Below are 24,516 nucleotides of genomic sequence, written 5' to 3'. Positions count from 1 at the left end.
ACACTTCCCCAGAGTGACTCTGCCTCAGTGATGTTGCCTCTTCTTAATCACCACTAATTTCTTAGCTCCAGTTGACCAGCATCTATTGTCCCTGTAAAACAAAGACTTACTTCATTAGCTTTGCTCTTGTTAATTACAGCTAATTCTTCAGTTCCAGCTAACCATAACCACAGATCTCATTTTTAGTCTTTAAGTGACTTGCAAACTTCTCTCTGGAACTTCTCAAGTTAGGCCTCCACTGTTTGCTTTACTCTCAACATTCTTATCTTCCAAGCTACAAAATAAAATGTCATCAAGCTTTGAACTCCTAATAAATTTCTAGTTCCAAGGTCCTTTCACAGTCTTTCTCAAAACAACATGCCAGATCTCTCACCATAGCCCATAATCCTATTACCATGTTATTTTAAGGTTTCTGTTTCTGTGATGAAACACCATGAGATGGAGAAGGAGGGGAACCTGGAAGCAGTTGTTGATGTAGAGACCCTGGATGCTCCTTACTGGCTTGCTCCCCATGGCTTGTTCCAGCTGTGCCTTGTTAGAACCCAAGACCACCAACTCAAGGCTGGCACCATCCACAAGGAGCTGGGCCCTCCCCCAACAATCACTAATTTACACAATGTTGTACAGGTTTGCCTGAAGCTCAATCTTATGAAGAAAATTTTCTTTTTTGAAGTTCCCTCTTCTAAGACTACTACAACTTGTGTCAAGTTGACATAAACTATCCAGCACACAGGGGTCAAGAGAAAATAAACTCTAATGGGTCATGGAAAATCTTCTAACCTCATTAGTAAGTTGATTTTGGAGCGCCTCTCAAGGGCTAAACATTAGGTTAAAATGCAACTTTGTGATTGCAATTTCCTTTTCCTTGAATTGTGGAAGCAATGAAAAGAAACAAAAGCACGTTGAGTTTCACTTTCATGTTCTCAGAAATGTAGGAGATTCTGGAAAGAAACTGGACCCCCCTCTCCTATGTGATTGGCTAGCACACTCTGAAGGTGGGACAAAAGTCAAGACAAAAGAGCTACCCATCTTCCTGGTTTCTGCTGAGGAAGCAGAGGGAGTTCCAGTGAGGAACCTCCAGCACAGCTGAGGGCTATTCCTTTCCTGAGCAGTGAGAGCATCCCCTGGACACAGGATTTTCTGGTAACTAGGCATTCAGATCTGACTTCTCACCCTCCTCTGTCTCTTTCCTAGAAAGCCTGTGAATAATAAGACATTTAGAGAGAAATCTTCAGAGTTAGGAACCTCAGTTTGGAAGCTAGGGGTCTTTGATTGGAGGCAGACAGGAATGACTTAAAGATGTTCTTAGGTAATTATTCAAGTTTAGATAGACCTAAAGCAAATAACAAGGTTATTATTTAAAATTTACCCAGTTGTTTTAGATTTGGGTTTTGTTTGTTTGTTAGAGGAAAATGAGCGTTTCAGTATATATGTGTTGTGAATTATAACTATAGAATATATGAAAATTGTTGTATTGTTGTATCTCAGTCTTGTTATTTCCCAGTATTCGTTTCTTGTCCCATTCTACCCAGTTCAGGATATTTATTTTAAACCCCAATGGAAACTAGATTCGGGTAAAAGATGCCCTCTGTAGGATGCTTCTGCTGTAACTTTGCTGGGGAACAATTTTAGGGTTTGTTTTTGTTTTAAAAATATTTTTATTTGCTGTATGACAAATTAATGCATCTTTGTAGTATTTTGATCATCTTCACCCACTATTTCTCTGTCTTTTCCCATTCTTATTCTCTCTGGGATCCTTCCTCTTCCCATGGATGCCCCTATGTTTTGTCTTCTTCACATTTTTTTAATACACCATTGATTTTAACCAGGATCACTTGCTTGTTCTGGTGTGGGATTATTTACTTGATCATGCTCAACTTTCAAGTTGTCATATCTCTATAGAAAAATGACTCTTTCTCCCCCACACCAACTTGTAATCCTAAGCTAAGAATAAGGCATCATGTGCCTCTGATCTTGTTCCTGCTGAAATGTGAACAAGCTAAATCTTATGTAAGTCTCCTGCAGGTAACCCCAGATGCCAGGAGTTTACACCTGCAAGTGCCATGTCGTAGTCAGAAGAAATTATTTCACGCCACTCCCCCTGCCCCATTCTCTGTTTTCTGTGGTGTTCTCTAAACCTGGTTAGGGTGGAGGATTGATAAAAAATTTCACTATTTTATTTAAGAATGAGCACTCAACCATCACTTACTCTCACCACTTTGACCAGTTATGAGTCTACCCACTGGGTAGCATCAAAACACTACCCACTGAAAAGAAATAAATAAAAGTTTAAAAACCAGACAAAAATACAAATGGGGAATAAAAACAGCCACAAAATCTTTGTCTCAGCAAGGCTGAGAGCATCAGTAATCTCTGGTATAGTCCAAAATATTTAGAAGGAAATTGGCCCAATTATCAAAACAGCAGCACTTGATACTGGGGGCCATTTTTAATGAGGGAATCCTCTTTAACTTGGTGGGTTTTATCATGAAGTTGGGGCACTAGTGAAGAAAGGCATCCTTTTGTACTGATTAATATTTCATGTCACTGTAGTTTGTTGTGGTCATACTCTGTGTAAGACATTTAAGACCATTTTTTCTTGTTTATTTTCTTTTTCTTGTTCGGTACTTCTTTGAGAATTTTATACAATGCATTTTATTTGTTTTTTATAACATTTATGTATTCATTCTCTGTGTCCTCATACACCAGAGCTAGGTGCTCACATGCTAGAGTATGCTTGTGGAGGTCAAAAGACAAGGTGTGGAAATCAGTTCTGTCTGCTATGTGAGTCTTAGGATTAGAACTCACATCATCTGATTTAGGGACATGTACCCTTGCCTGCTCAGTCTTGCTGGCCCAAGACAGCCTTAGAGTGTGCATAAGTAGACTAAGACATGGGAACCAAAAGGATGGGAGGCTTTTATAAAAAGATCCCCAGCAACTTTAGTCTTAGTAACTTTCCCCCAGGCTAAATGCAAAGGATTCAGGCTCATGGTTGCCCTGATAGATCCAACTACTTTCATTTTCATCCAGATTCAGTAAGCTTTTGTGAGTGGCCAAATTTATTACGAAATACTTCATTTCAGTCACCATCACAATAGCTTAAATCTGACACCTCTTCCATGCCCTGCTCCACCACCCCACCACTCACTGCCTCCATTAGGTTTAGTGAGGCTGACAGAGTTGAACCTGGATGTCTGTCCAGCTTGAGAGACAGTAACAAAACTCAGAGGGGACCCTGGCTTTATAGTAGGACTTGCCTAGCCAGGAGGCCAGGAGCTGAGTGGCACCCCAGCACCCTGTAGAGTCATCACTTTTCTGAGTGTGGGGAAGAGGGTCTGGCTCTGTGGCTGTTGTGGACCATGCTCTGCTGTGTTGCTAGCGGTGCTGGGGCTGAGGGCCTGGCCCTGCCAGCAGTCAGGACATCAGCAGGAAACAGGAACAGTTACCGCCTTAAGGAAACATAAAGTTTAGAAATTTATACAAAAAATGTGCATACCAATTTAGGTATTAAAACATCTAATCCCATAAATGTGTATAAAAAATGTATTATGTACTAGCCATGAACTGCTATTGGACACAATGTTTTGTGACTTATCACAACCTTTATCTTATGGTTCTGATGAATATTATTTTGGTTAAAGTCTACTTTTGTAAATGTTACCCAAAGAAAAATCAGTATCTTAAGAGAAACTTATTGATATAAACAAGATGAATTTTAGATTTGTATCAGTGTAGTGAGCTTTGGCCTTAGGAATTTTAATAACTTTTAACTATAGTTGATAGAGAACAGAACACAGAGATTTCTTTAACTAGAGGCTACACAGCTCGCACCCCAGGAAAACAAAACAGAATGGTTGTGTGCTTTTAAATTAGAAAGCAGTGGAATCCTAACTCAAACCATTTATTGGCGTTAATCCACTAAAACAAATCTGTGGATGCCATTCTGAGCAGTGACTGTGCTCAGGTCTGAGTTTTCGTTTGTTATGCTAGGGCCTCTGTTGTCTCTTAGTAGAAACTTTATCTTGTCGAGAGTTAACTATGATAGTTCCAGCCACAATGTGTCTTAGGAAAGCAAAGGTCATTGTAATATTCAACAGACAAGTATTAACCCAATTAGCCAGAAGCTCAGGAAGAACACACGTTAATAATTCTGAAGGTAAAATTGCCTTTCACCAGCAAATCTAAGTTATTTGCAAAGATTTATTTATGTGCACTAAAAAGGATTTAGTCTCGTCTAATAATTTCAATTTAGCTTAATCCCCTCTACAAGGTCATTTGGTGCCATGGAAGCAGTATATGAGCATAATCCTGGATGTAGATATAACACAATATATACATACATAAAATCTATATCAAATACATTTTAACACAGCCAAGGAATATTTGTGAAATGTATCCTGCAGGTTATTTTTTTAAGTCTTATGCTCTGATTACCTTTTCAGTATCTCTAAGTGAGCTTCAATCTTAAATCTGTTCTTTAAAAGTTTTAATTTTCTGTTGAAGCAAATTAGAAAACTTCTGTCTCAGTATGTAGTTCCTTAAACAGGATGACTAAACAGAATGTTGGTGAAGGTGGAAAACTTGAAAACATGAAAACTATTTTCTTTACTTACCTGAAATTTTGACTTGGCTGCTTACAAAACTAAGTTGTAAAATCACACATCTGGAAGTTTTTGGAACATGGAAAACACAAATCAGCTAATCAGTAAAACAAACACAGATCCCAACCTTTCCCCCTGAGATGCCTTTACGTAGCTCTATAGGATGAGAAACTCCATCTCCATCTCCGTACCATTAGGAAAGATCCCAGGTCTGGTATTCTAGAAGCACACTGGGGAAGATTGTTGTTTGAGTAAGAGATTTGTTAAAAGGGTTGTGAATGCCATAGACAGACAGGCAGAGAACAGCATGACACAGGCTCTGAGATCACGCCCATGTGGCAGAAGAGGGAATCCTTTCTTATGGGTCTGTGCCACATGATTGATGAGAAGCCTACAGTGCATGCTTGTAGTCAAGAACTCTATCTATGGGTTGAGGGCAAGAATCTAGGGATAAAAGTGGTTTTAGTCATGGAAACCAAACCACTATAATTTCTGTAACGATCACCAACCAAAATGGGGTTGCTTTACAAGCTGAGGTGCCCCTGGTTAGCAATTTAGATAGCTACAAATTACACCCAGTGTTTCTTCCAATCTTCTAAGACCTTTTTTGAGGAGTTGGTTCAAGGGCCCTACAACACTGGCTGGAGTGGAAAAACATCTGACGATTCAGAAAGGCCACAAATATTTCTCAGGACCATCAGGCTAATCAAGAGCAGAATACTGGGCTCCTGAGATGTCTCCCTTCCGGGCTTTATCTCTGTCTGAGATACTTGCTGAGAAAGGCTTCTTCAGTTTAACCAACAATAGAAATTCATTGCATTTAATCCACCTTGTCGTGAGCTTAAGCCAAAATAAAGAAGCAAAATATAAGACAATGGATAAATACTTATTACATAAGTTAGGCAAGGCAGGCATTGAGCTATTTCCAAAGTGATGCTTTAACTCACTGCCTAGCAAAGGAAGCATAGCAGTTTTCTTCATGGGGTCCATAGATGTTCATATAGGCATAGGCCAGCTTTTAAGCAAGCTCTTTTTAGAATTACATTCCCTAAGCATGCTTAATATTAAATTGATGGACATAAATGCCTCTCAGAATTCCCAGCTTCCACAATAATATTTTAGCTGACAATAAAGAAAATGATATTTTGAAGGAACTGAATGCAGGAAGAAATCTGTCCATGAAGGTACCTGCTTTGCTTAGTCAATAACAGATTGGCACATGTTCTTGTCCTATCTGAGCATCCACACATGGAGGCTAATCTCACATGGCTTTACAGCATTCAGAGTACCCAAATATTTTTATGGGAAGGCCAGTAGCTTTACTTGTTTTCCATCTCATGATAGCTTCTTGTGTCCAGATTTAACATGAATCCAAGGAATAGAGAGAGTCTAGTGGAACATGAAGGTTGTTAGCCCTCTTTGCTTATGGCCTCTGCTTCCTGGTTTCCAGGACTCTATGGGCTATGGAATGATGCATGAAAATCTGCCATGAAGTCTGAATGCTGTAGAACTGAGTTATACATGTCCATCTACACCTGTTGTTCCTACAGTAACTGACTTAGTACCTGCCAGTTCTCTCTTTCCCACTGGGCCATCTATGAAGTTAAGCCTATGAATATAACCCAAGCACCAATACAGATTGGCAAATTCAGGTTCCAGGAGTTGCTATCGTCTATATCAACTCAGCTTCCTGTCTTCTGCACATGTTGTCCGTGTTCATTTTTAATGCAGCAGGTGCCCTGCTTGTACTATCTACGTGTACCAAGCAACCATTGGGATGGGTGATGTCCCTAACAGAATTTTTCTGGCTTGGCTGTTGATTCAATTATTCAGGGAGGCTAAGTCTCTTCAAAAGAAATTGGTGCCGGGCGGTGGTGGCGCACGCCTTTAATCCCAGCACTTGGGAGGCAGAGGCAGGTGGATCTCTGTGAGTTAGAGGCCAGCCTGGTCTACAAGAGCTAGTTCCAGGACAGGAACCAAAAAAAAAGCTATGGAGAAACCCTGTCTTGAAAAATCCAAAAAAAAAAAAAAGAAAGAAAAAAAGAAATTGATCCTAGGACATATCTGTATGGCATGGTGACTGGACTGGCAAGCACTACACCCCATATAAATATGCATTATATTTTGCAAAGTTTGGTCCCATTTCACCTTATAAAGAAGCTTGTCCATTGGCCTTCAATCCAACTCTTTATTGGAAAAGTGTTAGATTTATGGATCAGGAAGGGTTCATGAATAAATGTTCAAATAAAAAGACTTCACTTAAAGAGCAAATTTAGAAAGTTAGACATGCCGAGCAGATAAATAAGGGACTGTGTGAAACCAGAGGCTTGAAAGTGTGAGGGGCCATTAGCAGATCTAAGTAGAGGAATAAGAAGAAAATATTTTTCTTGAAAATACCATGAGTACTGAACAGTTCACAAAGGCCAAGTAGCACAGATGATAAAGAATGAAAGACGCAGGTACAGTCAGTCATGCAACCCAACATGGAGGCCATGACCAAATACAGCTGATTTGTACTGGAATCTGTAATGTGAAGGGCCTCTGGTCATGAAGTCTACATGGGACAGAGGCACAGAGCAGACTGAATATTAAGATGGATCTGCAAAGACACAATGGAGACTAAAACATTAAAGTCTCATGTGATGGTTTCAGATCCTGCAGAAAGAATGGCCCTACTGTGTCACTTATTGGTGAACTCTAGAGAAGCCAAACACATAGAGGTGGAAGGCAGGGTGATGGGCAAAGCTGTGGGAGAGGGAAATAGGATGATGTTGGTCAAAGGACACAAAGTCTCAGATGTGTAAAATGAACACAGTGGGAGATCAGATGCAGGATTGCAATTGTTAAAGATGGTATGTGGAAATATACATGAAATTTGATAAATGTAGATCTTAAATTTCATAAACATCCTCCTGACCCTTCTTTCCTTCAGTGCCATTAGTTGCTCACAGTCATGGGCCAACTGTTCTCTTCATCTAATGATGAGCGCCACCAAGATTTGGCCTCCAGCTTTAAAGAATATTTTAAGAAGTTCAAGGTAGGAAGCAAAATCATCTCTCAGGAAACCATAGCTTCAATTGAGTTAAGCCTGTCGCAAGGAAACATGCAGGGGGCAAATTCTTCAATCACTAATGCATTAAAAGAAATTGATAGCACCCCACTCAATGTTGCTGTGACAGGAGAGTCTGGATCAGGGAAGTCCAGCTTCATCAATGTCCTGAGGGGAATTGGGCATGAAGAAAAAGGTGCAGCTAAAACTGGTGTGGTGGAAACAACCATGGAGAGACATCCCTACACACACCCCAAGATTCCCAATGTGGTTTTTTGGGACCTGCCTGGGATTGGAACCACAAATTTCCCACCCAAAGATTATCTGGAGAAAATGAAATTCAACGAGTATGATTTCTTCATCATTATTTCTGCCACACGCTTTAAGAAAAATGATATAGACCTCGCCAAAGCAATCAGCATGATGAAGAAGGATTTCTACTTCGTGAGAACCAAGGTGGACTCTGACTTAAAAAATGAGAAGGAATTCAAACCACGAACCTTTGACAGAGAAAAGGTCCTGGAGCAGATCCGCAGCAGCTGTGTGAGGACCTTTGAGGAGAATAAAGTTGAAGTACCACCCATCTTCTTGATCTCTAGTAAAATCTTATCTGACTATGATTTCCAAATTTTGATGGACAGGATTATGAATGCTCTCCCTGTACACAAACGACACAATTTTATGCTCTCATTGCCTAATATTACAGATGCGGCCATTGAAAGGAAGCGGCAGTTCCTGAAGCAGAGGATTTACCTCGAAGCCTTTGCAACTGGCGTACTCAATATGATCCCTTCACTGACCCTCTTAATGGGCAATGATGTGGAGAATCTTAGGAAAAGTATGAACTATTATCGAACTGTCTTTGGAGTGGATGATGCATCCTTGGAGGGTTTGGCTCAGGAATGGCGAGTGTTGGTGGATCAGCTCAAGGCAAAGATGAAATCTCCTCATGTGTTTGAAACTACAAAGGAAGAAACAACCATACAAGAAAGGCTTTCAAGACTTCATGAGGAGTTCTGTTTGACTAACGGGCACCTATTTACTAAGAATGTTTATGTTAAAGAATTGTTTTACCTGAAATTTTGTTTCCTTGACATGGTGACAGATGATGCTAATGTTCTCCTTAGAGAGATATGTGTAAAACATAACTTGGTTTCTGATTAGGCTAAAATCTTGTAGCTGTCAAAAATCAGAATCAATGACAGAAAAAAAAAACACTAATATTGCAAAACAACATAATGGGTTGGTTATTCAGGCCTTCTAAGCTTTATTCACACTTACTGATCATATATCCACATTAGCTGTAGCAAGGGGATCAAATATGCTTAAATCTAAAAACATCTACTCACTTTAAATAAACGCTAAGATATATGAATTGCCCTTTTATCTGAATTTATGTCATATAAATCAACACCAATTTTTAGGTTTAACATTGTGGTGGGTGGTTTTATCGACAGATTATAGAATCACATGGGAGATGAACCTCTGGACTTGTATTTGGGAAACTATTTTGCTTATGTTAATTGAGATAGGAAGTGCTGCCCATTGTGGGTGGCCCCATTCCCTAGCTGCTGATCCCTGACTGTGTATATGGAAAGGGAGGCTAACATAGAACACGTGCACTCATACATTGCTCTCTGCTTTCTTACTGTGGGTGGAGGGGGACTAGCTGCCCCCAGCTGCTGCTGCGACTCCTCTATAACCTTGAGTTTCACACTTATGTCCTCTCTTCATAGTAATACCACAGGAAAAGCCATAACTGGGCTGGAGAGATGGCTCACTTGCCTTACAAGTCTGAAGACCTGAATTCAGACCCACAGAGCCCACAGAAGGCTATCATAAGCACCTGAAATCCATTTCGTATTTGAGTGTCATAGCTCACAGCTAGATTTATACTAAACTTTTTAATAATTACAACCAACATTCCTATAACTTATATTTGATTCACCAAGTCTTTAAAGTTCTCCATTTTAGCATGTATTTTAACATTTTAACAGGCTCACAGACCTTAGCACAGCTGACAACATGATGGAAGTACCATTCAGACCACACAACGTAGCACATAGGCAACACAACAAACTTCATAACAAAACCAAAACAAATGCCTGCTTTACCAAAATCCACAATGCTAGGAAAGTCATTAAATGTACAAACCTTGCTCTTCTGCTTCTATGGTTCCACTGTTGGCTAATTGTTCTTGTTAACTAAGTATGTCAACCCAGATGTGGGTTTGTGCTTAAAAACTCTGAGAAAAGCTTGGGACTGCACTGAGATAGCAAACACACAGTGTAGTCACCAGCCAGCTAAAAAAGACATTTTTTTAGCTTAAACACATGTCTGAATGGTCATCTGTGATGAACATTCCACAACAACACAAATTTCATCTATTTTGCAAAACATTTATAAGTTGATATGCTAACATTGTTTATTCTTGGAGTCTTGAAGCTCAACCCTAGCCTATACCCAATCTATAAGCATTCTGACAACAGTAGACTTTGCTATTGTTTTGATAATCCTTGGTTATCAAAGCAAGTTTGAGGAAATGTCAGGCTGTTCTTATTGAGTGAAACCTTTCAACTCTGTTTCTGCAGATAGTGAGGCTCTATTGAACCTCTAAGTGATGGTAAAGATTTTGGGAGTTTCAGGACCAATGAAGCCTGGGTAAAGCATTGGGCTACAAATAGAATTTACAGGCTCAGTTTCCTCTCCTCGCCCCTTCTAAGGGGAACAACATTCACTCCATGTTTCTCTGATATTCTGGGTGATCGTGGGTTTCAAGATAGGGTTTTTACAGTTTACAGTGAACCGGAGTCACTGCTGCTGGACGTTCGCTTCCTGTACAGACACAGAAATGCTAGCATTAGATTTTTTCCTGAAAGACAGTGGTATTTACAGACACTTATGCTCTCTGGTTTCTGAATTGTGTTCTAACTGGTCTAGGGTGTGAGGTTTGTGGGATGAGTTGTCAGAAATATCACTGAGAATGTTCAAGTGTCGTTATTCACTTACCACATAAGAGATATAGTGTCTGCTAACCTGGGGTCATGCTGACTTTTTGTTTCCCTTCATTAAAATGGCTTTATTTGTAGGACGATGAGCATCAGTGGTGGATACTCTTGGTTGAAAAGTTGACTATGTCAGGAATTAACAAAAACTCAAGGGGCTGGGTACATTAGTGATGGATTTTTTTAATTAACTAAATCATTTGAAGTGTGAAGATCCACTTTTAACCTAGATCTCTTGAAGTTGGAAGGTACGTGTTTAATCTGGACTACACCTTCTGTTGCCAGCCAATATAAAGGACATAAAGAAAGTAAATTTCTTCTATTCACCTTCTTGCTCTCACTGGCAAGTCTATCCCTTCTCTGGCATTAGAGCCTACTTCTTCAGAATTCCAGTGTATACAGAAAACCAGCTGAGACATCCAAATGGATTCTTAGAACTTCCATTAGTAGACAGCTATTGTTGAACTAGCTGGACCACAGCCAGTAGGCCTTTCTATCAGTCTTATTCAACCTATATATAAAAGACTTATATAAAGATAGAATAATGGATTGAGTAGAGTAAATGAAGTTGCTATATACATATCTTCTATTTCACGTGATATAAACTAACCTGGACGATTAAAGAACTCTAAATCTTGAACTTGATGTATTTTGATCTGGTTTCCCTTTTATTCTTTACATTCACAATCAATGTAGTAGAGACTTCAGTATAGAATTTAGATTGTCTTGAATTTATGCCTAGATCAACTAGAAATGAGATTTTTCTGAATTCAAGAAAGCTTTCTTGACTCATGCTATGAATATTTTTCCTTATAAATGAGTACAGAATAGAGTACATTTTCTGTTAATATTTCTCTTTTATCTATATATTACCTGGTAATTTAACACACATTAAGATTAATGTATAAAGATCTTGTCTGAAACTGCTCTGTACACTGAACACATGAGTCATCTTACTGGATCCTATATGTCAATTTTTGTCAGATTCATAATTTAAACCTACTAGAGCCAGTAAGATGAATCTATGGGTAAAGATGCCTACCACTAAATACCACTAAGTCTTATAACCTGAGATCAACTCCCAGGACCCACAGGGTAGAAAGAGAGAATTGACTCCTGATGGTTGTCATCTAACCTCCACACATGTACCACAGAATGCACATACTTACACATACACACAAACATACACACATTTAACTTTTTTAATGTTTTAACCCAATACTAAAAAAATTTCAGGCCCATTCAATGTTACTTGTGAACAGCACCAAACTATATTTACAGACGAATAAAAATCATATAAAAAATTTACCAAATTAAAGAATAAGAAATAATTACAAATTCATTCTTAGACTGTCATTGCTTTGACACAAAACCAAAAGCTATTACATGAAAATAAAATTACAAACAATATTTCTAATAAATCGTGATGCAAGAGGCCTAAGAATGGGCTGGAAAGATGGATTGATGGTCTAAAGCACTCACTGCTCCTTTATAGAGTCAGTGCTCATTTCTGAGCACCCACAGTAGACACTGTACAACCATCTGTAACTCCAGTTCCAAGGATCCAGTACCTTTTTCTGGATTCTTGTGGCGGCCGCACACACAGCATACACTCTCCCATACACACGTACATACACATAAATAAAGATGAATCTGAAAAATCTGTAGACAGTATTTTTAGCAAATGGAATACGATATCATATCAAAGCGTAATGTGCAAGACCAAGAGAATTTTTTTTTATCATAGTTAGGACAGTAACAGGCCCACTGCTTGATGTCAATTTTTTTCTCTGTTACTCATCCTGTTGTTTTATTAACATGCCCTATCAAAAGGAATGTTAGAGGAAGAGGTCTTTTTGGTCTACAGTTCAATGACATGGCCTTTGTGGGAATCTTTGAGGCAGCTGGTCACATTGCATAAGGAGGAAAGAAGCAGAGAATAGTGAATATTCGTGCTCAATTTATACAGTCCAGAATTCCATCCAAGGGAAGGGCACCACCCATGTTTATTGTGGTTCTTTCCACCTCAATTACCAGAGTCCAGAAATCTCACATAAAATGCTCAGAGGCTGATCTTCTAGCTGGTTCTAGGCCTCAGCAAGTGGGTAATTGAACTTAACCATCACACCAGGAAAAGCCACACAATTACATTGGAACCTGAACAAGAACTAACAGAACGACAGTTGAGCTGGGGAGGAGGGGTAGCACATCCAGGAGATGGGTGATGAGACACACAATTGAGGCTGACATGATGGTGAAAATTAATTACCTACATGGGCAATCCCAATAAAGCTAACTTTCCCAATGTATTTGGGATAGTATGTTCTCAAAGCCCACCTTCAATGACACACCTCCTCCAATGAGACACACTTCCCAATATCTCCCAAACAGTTCCAACAATCAGAAATCTAGTACTCCTTAATACAAATCTATGAGGGTCAAATGTCATTTCAAACACCACACTCATATCTTCTGGGGTTTCCCTTTGTTGATAAGTTCATCATCAGAAATCAATTGGGTAAAACATTGGTCTAGAGTCCTCTTTAATTTACCTCTGTCTCCCAAGTGCTGGAATTAAAGCTGTGCACCACTACACCCAGATCTCTGTTCGGTGGTCTTACTAGTTCAAGTAGTTATCAACAAACTAATTAATAAAGAAGTCATGATATTCAAAACAGTGTATATATTACTTATTCATAAAAAACACATCATGTCATTTGCATATCAAACAAATGGAATTGAAGATTATCAAGTTAAGTAAAATAAACAGACTCAGAGAAGCAAGCGCTACATTTTCTCTCATGTACAATCCGGAGAGAATAGACCAAAAAAAAAAAAAAGCAGACTTTGAGGGGAGAGGATTGGAGCAGGTGGAGAGAGGAAGACAGATAAGAAAGGATAGTGTAGAAGTGTAATACAATCAAAGTATATTGTATTCATGTGTGAAAGTATCATAATGGTACATACTATTTTATAAAACTGTATATACCCTAAATAAATGAAAGGCAATCTGAAAAGCTAAGAGTAATAACACATTTCTAATGGTCAGATATGCACAAAATTCACACAGATCAGAAAAAGAAAATCTAGTTGGGTGTGGGACCTTACACCTCTAATCCCAGCACTTGGAATGCAGAGACAGGAGGATATTAAATCTGGGGCCCCTCTGAGCTATATAGCAAATGCATAACCAGATAAATCTGAAAGCAAGCCCATGTTTCAAAGAACAGGGTTTTAGTAGAAAGAAAAAAGCCAAATAGTGTGGTAGGAAGTGCCCACTGACTTACAGGTAAGTTTAGCCATTTGGATACTGGGATATTGACTAAAAGTGTAGTATGGCTTGTGGAATCATATCAATACAAAGTAACAGAAAAGACGTTTAAGAGAGGGCATCAATGCACCAAGAGACATGAAATATCCAGTAATAAGAGTGAAATCATATGAAGGCCTGCAAGTACTTGCCGCAATGCTTCTGAGTGATTGTGGCCGCCTGAGACACTGAACAAATCCTGGAAGCATTAGTGATTCTCACAACTGGGAGGTGAGATGGCAGGAGCATTTCTTGTGCAGAGACTAGGGACACTGTTAAATGCCAAATATGGAAATGTCCCTTCCCAGTACCATTCAGTGCTTTCATAAGAACCCTTAAAGTCTTATCATAACCCCCAGTCACTAAACCTTTGACACAAAGCTTTTCAGGAGACCTGGGCCATGGGAATAGTCAGTGATCCCATTTTTCCTGCTATATGCATTGTTTATTTCTGTGGTCACCAATCCCTGGTTGCCCTGGGCTCTCTAATTCACAGAGGTCTCACTGGCAGACTGGTGAAGCCATATCTGAAGGGAATGGCAAAGGTCATAAAGCCAGCACATCTGCTTGACGAAGATCCAGAAATGTTGAGCCACATGATGGCCACAGCACCACTTTTGGTTTGGATCTCTGTGTGTTGTATGCTTGGGGAACTTTTAATATTTGTATAATTTGGGGATATTGGATTGATGGGAAATTTCTTTTGAATCAGTTATGACTTCTCCCAGGAGTACTGCTTCTAAGCCTCTCCAGAAAAGTCCTAAGCATACTACCCATCCCACATTTAGGGAAATATCCTTATCTACTTGAAGGTCTTCCTTACACCTTGGAGGTTATGGTGTACATAAAGAAGCTGGAGATCTCTTTATAAGTCACGAGATATACTTGAACATCTGCACTGTACTTAGAAACAAGAAAATCAGAACAAAGTAAACTTTAAAAAGTCAACAAGATTCCATGGGCTAGGGGAACTGGTTGCAGATCAGATTGCAAGTCTCTTCCCACTATAGGCTCAGGCCATTACATGACATATACAGCAACAAAAGGAGATTAGTTGAAGTTACTTCTGCCCTCCACAGGGACTTATATTGATGGACAAAGAATGGTGCAGAAAGATAATAAGAGAATGAGTTATCAGGACCTCATTTTCATAGAAAAGTTAACACATGTAAGGCAACTAGGATATCATATGACCAAGGAGAAAAAGAATGCCAGGATTAGATATAAAAAATACTGCTAAAGAGATATATAATACAAACATTGTATTAAGACAGAAATTCAATAATAAATACAACAACATTGGCTAAAATTTTTCTTGGGCGCTCTGACAATCAAGAGTTAACAATATACTGCTAAGAACTTTGCCCAGACTGGTTCATAGATTTTCTCTCTGTCTAGCATCCTTGAAGTCACAGAGCTGCCAGACTGAGAACAGGCAATCATATACTTCTAGATTGTTAAAATCTGGGTTGTTTGGAGGTGAGGTAACCCACTCCTGATGTTAGGACCAAGGGAGAGTGTCCCCATTACCCAGCATCAGGAGTGTAGTAGAAACCAGAGACCTTGAGCCAGACCGATGACTCTTTGCAATGAACATTGGCAATAAAGACACATGCCCCAGGCAGTTTCCTCTTGCTTGTAACAAAAGGTTGTGGGGAAGAGGGCATGGCCCCAGGTGTGTCTGGGCTGATAGGGTGTGGAATGCTTTACTTAGTGCCACTTCCTTAGCTGTCCTGACTGCCAGATTGTTTCCTCGGGTGGCCAAGTCGTTTCCTTTTGATGGCACAGACAATGCAGCACAGCCAACTTTGGGGGGAGCCATAGGGCCTGCAACCGGCTTAGGATTTCCTGTTTATATTTAATAGTCTGTCCTTCTGCCGCAAGCAAGCCTCTCTCCATGGATATATAGGTAGCAAAACCTTAGCTGCTATCTGCGTAAATGTTAATTCTTTTGTCCTTTCCCAAGTCCAAGGCCTTTACTAGAGCTTTTAGCTTGGCCCTCTGGGCTGATGTGTCAGGGGGCAGTGTTTCTGCAAAAATCACCTCAATGTAAGGATCTGATCAGGATGTCCTGCATGGTGCAGTAGACCATCCATGCCACTCTATCCATAGTCTCCAGGTCTAAGGTTTCCCCCTGCTGGCCATCCAACATTGAGCAAGGGCCAGTCGACTGAGCAGAAGGAGACCCATTAGCTATTCTGGACCGACACTCTGTTGTTGTTGGCTGTATCCTTAAGGACCTGCCAGTGAGCAAGAGTTAGACCCAGATGGGTGGAAACGTTTTTTTTTTTTTTCCATCGTAGTAGAGGGAAAGGTGGAACGGCTTAGAATGAACAGAGCAACAAAGACACAGACTCTGATCAAAGCAAACAAGAAACAAGTCCACACCTTGACAATATACTGGGACAAAGAACAAGATACTTCCTCTGCTCTTGGCGAGGGTAGAAACCCAAAACCACTCCTGACTGGGAACCGGACTTCCAGAAAGATTTTCCTGATCGCTCCCTGCCAGAGTCGACTGAAACCTGACTTCAGCTATCTCGAGGCTTGCAGCAGCCAGTCTCACAGGCTACAACCTCCACACGATTGAGACTTTCCTCAACCCCTCCAGGATCACAGTCCCAGTGAGGGCCTGGAAAACACTTGTTCTGCTCTCTGTCTCTTTCTCTCTGAGAGTTGCTCTCCCCAGGAGAGCCTTTTCTTCTCTCTGCTGAAGAGCTTAGAGGAACATATATATCAGACAGTCAGCACATACAAATATACCTTACTGGTATTAGTACAAACCTCTAGACCTTGGGGTTCCGACAGAGGTCTCCACAGTTCCTGGAGAGTGCATTAAATGTTGTGTCCAAGTCGCAACCCTCAGAGAGACCACCAGGATCCAGTCAAGTCCAGAATAAAAAAGCAAGTTTTATTCTGAGTTCTATTCAGGCGGGCTGAGGTCTCCTCCTCTGCTGGTCACAGTGCAGTACAGAGTAGAGCCCCACCCTTAATCATTTGGGGTTGACATTATATAGGTAAAAACTACAAGCAAGGTTCATGTTTCTCTTAAGATAGAGCAGGTGTGTATTATCTCTAAAGAGCTCCCTCCTCATAGTGGCTATGTCTAGCAAGGACCGGTTATGTCTAGCAGGGCAGCCCTCCCCAAGCCCTACCCGAATTTCTGCTCCCTGATGGACCACAGAGCTAGGAGTTAACAGGTGGCCTGCTGCCAGGATGCAGGAGCACTTTGTGTTGAGATAGTGCCCTAGCTAAAAAGCCCTCGATGTCTTGCATTTAAACACAGTGTCCTAATTAGCTATTAAGCAAATAAAAAGTTCCTTAAAATTTTTCATGTCCATACAGTAACTCAATATCCAATGTCTAGAATCCACGCACGATGTACTGTTCTGCTCCAAAGAGATTAGGTCCCTTCTCAGGCTTCACCCTATGCAGCACTGACATCAGCTGGTTTCACCCAAAGGCTGTTGCTGTCCTTGGTACTAGCATCTCCAAACCTGATGGGGTACCTTGATACCATGAGGCTGCCACCAATAGCCACTCTGGGACTCTCTTCTTGGAGACAACCAAGCTTCCACTTCTCTCCATGAGCCCTTCTATCCTGGGGCTTCCACTAATACTGAGGCTGCCTCTTCTCCAAGGGCCTATCTGGGCCTCTCACAGTGCCAAACCACAGCTGCTCTCCATGACCCCTTCATGCCTTCAAACCACCTGAGAGACTCTTAGACGTTACCAGGTTAGGCTGCTAGTAAGATATGAAACCTTGATGGGCTCTGGAACACAGTTCCTATGCACCGACTCTGAGGAACCACCTCTCCTAAGTGTCTTTGCTTAAGTGATGTTGGCCTCTTCTTAATCGCTGCTAATTTCTTAGCTCCAGTTGACCAGCATCTATTGTCCCAGTAAAGCAAAGACTGACTTCACTGTCTCTGTTCTTGTTAATTACACCTAATGCTTCAGTCCCAGCTCATCATACTCAGATCTCATCTTTGGTCTTGAAGTGAATCACAAACTCCCTCTGGAACTTCACATGTTAGGCATCCACTATTTGCTTTATTATCAACATTCTTATCTTCCAAGCTACCAAAGAAAATGAAATCAAGTTTTGAACTCATAATGGATTTCTAGACCAAAGTACCTCGGTCTTTTCACAGTCTTTCTCAAAACAACATGGCAGATCTCTCACTGTAGCCCATGATACTGTTACCATGTTATTTTGAGGTTTCTATTTCTGTGATGAAACACAATGACCAAAAAATCAGCTGGAGAGGAAAGGGTTTATTTGGCTTACACTTCCATATCTCTGTTTGCCATCAAAGGAAGCCAGGACTTGAACACAAACAGGGCAGGGAAATTGGAAACAGTTGTTGATGTAGAGACCATGGATACTCCTTACTGGTTGCTCCCCATGTCTTGTTCCACCTGCTTCCTTTTAGACCCCAAGACCACCATCCCAAGGCAGGCACCATGCATAAGGGGCTACTCCCTCCCACATCGATCACTAATTTATACAATGTTGTACAGGATGCCTGCAGCTCACTCTTAGGAAGGAAATTTTCTTTTTTGGAGGTTCCCTCCTCTCAGATGACTATGACTTTGTCAGTTTGGTACAAAAACAAGGAGATTCACAGGTTCAAGAGAAAATAAACTCTAATGGGTCATGGAAGAACTTCTAACCTTGTCAGTGTTCTGTGCCTGGAGCTCCTCACACTGGCTAAACCTTAGGCTATAATGCACCTTTGTTATTACAGATATTCCTGCTTCCTTCAATTGTGGAATCCATGAGAAAAAAATAAAAGCTAGTTTAGTTTGACATTCCTATTCTTAAAAATGCAGGCAATTCATAAAAAAAACTGGACCCACTCTCCTATGTGATTGGCTAGCACACTCTGAAGGTTGGACAAAAGTCAAGACAAAGGAGCTACCCAACTTTCTTGTTTCTGCTGCAAACACTCCAGCACAGCTGAGGGCTATTCTTGTCCTGAGCAGTGAGAGCATCCCCTGGACACAGAATATTCTGGTAACTAGGCATTCAGATCTGACTTCTCACCCTCCTCTGTCTCTTCCTAGGGAGCCTGTGAGTAACAAGACATTTAGAGAGGAATCCTCAGAGCTGGGATTCTCAGTTTGGAAGCTAGGGGTCTTTAATTGGAGGCAGGCAGGACTGACTTAAAGATGTTCTTAGGTAATTATTCACGTTTAGATAGACCTAAAGCAAATAACCAAGTTATTTAAAATTTACCCATTTGCTTTAGATTTGGGTTTTTTTGTTTGTTAGATGAAAATGAGCATTTCCGTATATATGTGTTGTGAATTATAACTAGAGAATATATGAAAATTGTGGTGTCAATCTTGTTATTGCCCAGTATTCTTTTCTGTCCCTTTCTACCCAGTTCAGCATATTTGTTTTACACAACAGTGGAAGCTAGACTTGGGTGAAGGATGCCCTCTGTAAGATGCTTCTGCTTACTTGCTGGGGAACAATTCTAGGATAGTTTTCGTTTGAAAAATGTTTGTATTTGCTGTACAACAAATTCATGCATCTCTGGAGCATTTTTATCATCTTCACCCACTATTCTTCTCTCTTTCCCCATTCTTATTCTCTCTGGGACTCTTCCTCTTTCCATTGTTGTCCCTATGTTTTTTTGTCTTATTTTTTTTTTAATACTCGACTGATTTTAATCAGGATCATTTCCTTGTTCTGTTGTAAGATTATTTACTTGATCATGTGCTACTTTCTAGTGGTCTATATCTGAAGAAAAATGACTCTCTCTCTCCTCCTACCAGTCTCTAATCCTAACGTAAGGATAAGGCTTCATGTGCCCCTGATCTCATTCATACTGAAATGAGAACAAGATAAATCTTATGTGTGTCTCCTGTAGGTAACCCCAGAGGCCATGTCATATTTAGAAGACATTATTTTATGTCACTCTCCCGGCTCCAGCCGCTGGCTCTTCTGTGATGTTTTCTGAACTTGGTGAGGGTGGGAGATTGATAAAGATGTCACTGTTTTATCTAAGAATGAACACTCAACCACTACATATTCTCACCAGGTTTGACCAGTTAGGAGACTGTGCATTAAAATACTACTCAATGCAAAAAATGGGAAATGAGCAAAAACAACAAAACGTTTGTCTGTGCAAGGCCGAGAGCATCACTAATCTCTGGTATAGTCAAAATATTTAGAAAGACGTCTTCCCATTTAGAAAAACAGCAGCAGTAGATGCTGAGGGACATTTTTAATGAGGGAATCCTCTTTAACTTCTTGGTTTTGATTGTGAAGTTGGGGCATTAGTGAAGAAATGTATCCTTTAGTACTGATTAATATTTCATAGAACCATCTTTTGTTGAGGTCATGCTCTGCGCAAGACATTTAATGCAAATTTTTCTTGTTTATTTTCTTTTTCTTGTTTATTTTCGGTAGTTCTTGAGAATTTTATATAATGCATTATATTTGTTTTTTAAAACATTTATGTATTCGTTCTCTGTGCCCTCATAAACCAGGGATAGGTGCTCACATGCTAGAGTATGCTTGTGGAGGTCAAAAGACAAAATGTAGAAGACAATTCTGTCTGCTATGTGAGTCTTGGGATTACAACTCAGATCATCTGTCATAGAAACAAGTACCCTTGCCTGCTCAGTCATTTAGCTGGCCTGAGACAGTTTTAGAGTGTGCATGTGTAGACCAAGACATGGGGACCAAAAGGATTGGAGGCTTTTGTAATAGATCCAAGCAACTTTTGTCTTAGGAACTTTCCCCCAGACTAAATGCAGAGGATCCAGGATCATGATTACCCTGATAGATTCAACTACTTTCATTTTCATTCGGGTCCAATCAGCTTTTGTGAGTGACCAACTTTATTACCAAATACTTCATTTCAGTCACCATCACAATAGCTTAAATCTGACACTCCTTCCATCCCCCGCTCTAGCACCCCCACCCTTGACTGCCTCCATTAGGTTTAGTGAGGGTGACAGAGTTGAACCTGGATGTCTGTCCAGCTTGAGAGACAGTAACAAAACTCAGAGGGGACCCTGGCTTTTCAGTAGAACTTGCCTAGCCAGCAGGCCAGGAGCTGAGCAGAACCCCACCACCCTGTAGAGTCATCATTTTTCTGAGTGTGGGGAAGAGTGTCTGGCTCTGTGGCTTTGTGGACCATCTCTGCTCTGGTGCTAGCGGTGCTGGGGCTGAGGGCCTGGCCCTGCCAGCAGTCAGGCCTTCAGCAGGAAACAGGAACAGTTACCGCCTTAAGGAAACATAAAGTTTAGAAATTTATACAAAAAAAAATGTACATACCAGTTTAGGTATTGAAACATCTAATCCCATAAATGTGTATAAAAAATGTATTATGTACTAGCCATGAACTGCTATTGGGCACAATGTTTTGTGACTTATCACAACCTTTACCTTATGATTCTGATGAATGTTATTTTAATTAAAGTCTACTTTTATAAATTTTACCAAAACAAAATCAGTATCTTAAGAGAACCTTGTTCATATAAATAAGATTAATTTTAGATTTGTATCAGTTTAGTGAGGTTTACCTTTAGGAATTTTAATAGCCTTTAACTATAGCTGACTCAATCATACCCATATCCTTTTTTTAAAAATCTTCTGCCGTACTCTGCATTAAAACAAAACCAATTAAAACTCCTTTCCTTCATCATTTCTAAAAATATATATAAGCATATGCATAACCTTTTAAATATTTATCTCCTACTTCTTCAGTGATGCTTTACTTTTTTTAATATTGTGAAACATGATGCTATAAATAAACAACTTTTAGATGGAAATGGTATTTGTTGCCCTGTCAAACTTCAAAGGATGTGAACTGATTGCTTTTTCATAGGGTCCTAAGCTTAATCACACCAATTTGACTGAACTGGCCCTAGGAACTGTTATAAGTGAGGTTTTGTCTCCCAATACAACAGTCAGAGCTCTGATGGGGACAGAAAACAGAACACACAGGTTCCTTAAACTGGAGATGCACAGATCGTACCCCAGAAGACGAACAGAAGGGCTGTGTGCATTCAAATGAGAAAGTAGAGAATTCTAACTCCAACTGTTTGTTGGCCTTAAGAGACTGAAACAAATCTGTGGATGCCATTCTGAGCAGTGACTGTGCTCAGGTCTGAGTTTTTGTTAGCTAAACTAGAACCTCCATTGTCTCTTAGTAGAAACTTTATCTTATCAAGAGTTAATCATAATATTTTGAGCTGCGACTTGTCATAGGAAAGCCAAACTCAGAAAGGTGGAGGGCAGGGTGATGGGCAAAGCTGTGGGAGAGGGAAATAGGATGATGTTGGTCAAAGGACACAAAGTCTCAGATGTGTAAAATGAACACAGTGGGAGATCAGATTCAGGATTGCAATTGTTAAAGATGGTATGTGGAAATATACATGAAATTCGATAAAATATAGATCCTAAATTTCATAAACATCCTCCTGACTCTTCCTTCTTCCTTCAGTGCCATTAGTTGCTCACAGTCATGGGTCAGCAGTTCTCTTCATCTAATGATGAGCACCACCAAGATTTGGCCTCCACCTTTAACGAATATTTTATGAAGTTTAAAGTAGAAAACAAAATCATTCCTCAAGAAATCTTAGCATCAATTGAGTTAAACTTGTCCAAAGGAAACATACAGGAGGCAAACTCTTTGATCACTAATGCATTAAAAGAAATTGATAGAACCCCACTCAATGTTGCTGTGACCGGAGAGTCTGGAGCAGGGAAGTCCAGCTTCATCAATGTCCTGAGGGGGATTGGGCATGAAGAGGAAGGTGCAGCTGAAATTGGTGTGGTGGAAACAACCATGGAGAGGCATCCCTACACACACCCCAAGATTCCCAATGTGGTTTTTTGGGACCTGCCTGGGATTGGAACCACAAATTTCCCACCCAAAGATTATCTGAAGAAAATGAAATTCAACGAGTATGATTTCTTCATCATTCTTTCTGCCACACGCTTTAAGAAAAATGATATAGACCTCGCCAAAGCAATCAGCATGATGAAGAAGGATTTCTACTTCGTGAGAACCAAGGTGGACTCTGACTTAAAAAATGAGAAGGAATTCAAACCACGAACATTTGACAGAGAAAAGGTCCTGCAGCAGATCCGCAGCAGTTGTGTGAGGACCTTTCAGGAGAATAACATTGAGAAACCACCCATCTTCTTGATCTCTAGTAAAATCTTATCTGACTATGATTTCCAAATCCTGATGGACAAGGTGGTGAATGATCTCCCTGTACACAAACGACACAATTTTATGCTCTCCTTGCCAAGTATTACACATGTGGCCATTGAAAGGAAGCAGGAGTTCCTTGAGCAGTTCATTTGGATCCAAGCCTTTGCATTTGGCTGACTCATTATGAATCCTTCACGGACCATCTTAATGGACAATGATGTGGAGAATCTTAGGTACAGCATGAACTACTATCGAGCTAAGTTTGGAGTGGATGATGCATCCTTGCAGGGTTTGGCCTAGGACTGGCAAGTGTCGGTGGATCAGCTCAAGGCAAAGGTGAAATCTCCTCATGTGTATGAAACCACAAGAGAAGAAACAATACAAGAAAGACTTTCAAGACTTTATGAAGAGTTTCATTTGGCTAAAAGGGCTGTATTTCCTAAGAATGTTTATGTTAAAGAATTGTATTTCCTGAAATTTTATTTCCTTGATATGATGAAAGGTGATGGTAATGCTCTTCTCAGAGAGATTTGTGTAAAAAAATAAATTGGTTTCTGATTAGGCTGAAATCTTGTAGCTGTCAAAAATCAGAATCAATGACAGAAAAATTGGACACTGATATTGCAAAACAACATACTGGGTAATTCAGACCATGGAAGCTTTATCCATACTTAGTGATCATATATCCGCATTAGCTGTAGCAAGGGGATCAGATATGTGAAAATAATCTAGTGCTAAAACTATCTACTCACTTTAAATAAACCCTCAGATTGAGTCATTGCACTTTTATACAAATTCATTTCATATAAATCAACATCCACTTTAGGTTTAACATTGTGGTGGGTGGTTTTATCGACAGACTCTAGAATCACATGGGAGATGAACCTCTGGACTTGTATTTGGGAAACTATTTGCTTACATTAATTGAGGTGAGAAGCGCTGCCCACTGTGGGTGGCCCCATTCCCTAGCTGCTGATCCCTGACTGTGTATATGGAAAGGGAAGCTAACATAGAACACGTGCACTCATGCATTGCTCTCTGCTTTCTTACTGTGGGTGGAGGGGTCTAGCTGCCCCCAGCTGCTGCTGCGACTCCTCTATAACCCTGAGTTTCACACTTATGTCCTCTCTTCATAGTAATACCACAGGAAAAGCCATAACTGGGCTGGAGAGATGGCTCACTTGCCTTACAAGTTTGAAGACCTCAGTTTAGACCCACAGAGCCCACATAAAGCCATCTATCCACCTGAAATCCATACACTCCTGTGGAGAGACAGGAGGCAGAGAATCCTGGAAGCTGTGGGGCCAACTAACCTGCCACATGCAGCTGTTAAAAAGAGACCCTAACACAAGCAAATGGAGGT

At 40.3% G+C, this 24,516-nt stretch overlaps 1 protein-coding gene and 1 pseudogene across 1 annotated transcript; both read left to right on the top strand.

Moving 5' to 3' along the window:
• The first annotated feature begins 1,060 nt into the window (after window positions 1-1,060).
• On the top strand, window positions 1,061-13,540 carry LOC121443650 (interferon-inducible GTPase 1-like). Its single transcript, XM_041645470.1, has 2 exons — window positions 1,061-1,143; window positions 7,537-13,540. Exon 2 carries the CDS (start codon window positions 7,558-7,560, stop codon window positions 8,815-8,817), a length of 1,260 nt encoding a protein of 419 aa, XP_041501404.1. The 5' UTR covers window positions 1,061-1,143; window positions 7,537-7,557; the 3' UTR covers window positions 8,818-13,540.
• A 5,397-nt stretch (window positions 13,541-18,937) lies between these two features.
• Window positions 18,938-23,715, top strand: LOC121443643 (annotated as a pseudogene).
• Window positions 23,716-24,516: the final 801 nt, after the last annotated feature.

The sequence above is a fragment of the Microtus oregoni genome, unplaced genomic scaffold (assembly GCF_018167655.1).
Source record: "Microtus oregoni isolate MIOR12 unplaced genomic scaffold, Mior012 000110F_ref0000174, whole genome shotgun sequence".
Classification (NCBI taxonomy): domain Eukaryota; kingdom Metazoa; phylum Chordata; class Mammalia; order Rodentia; family Cricetidae; genus Microtus; species Microtus oregoni.
This window is presented reverse-complemented; position numbering and strand designations above follow the sequence as displayed.

What these genes read in the sequence shown, in the direction of transcription:
- LOC121443650 (XM_041645470.1), top strand. Translation starts at nt 7,558, where the DNA reads ATGGGCCAACTGTTCTCTTCATCTAATGATGAGCGCCACCAAGATTTG.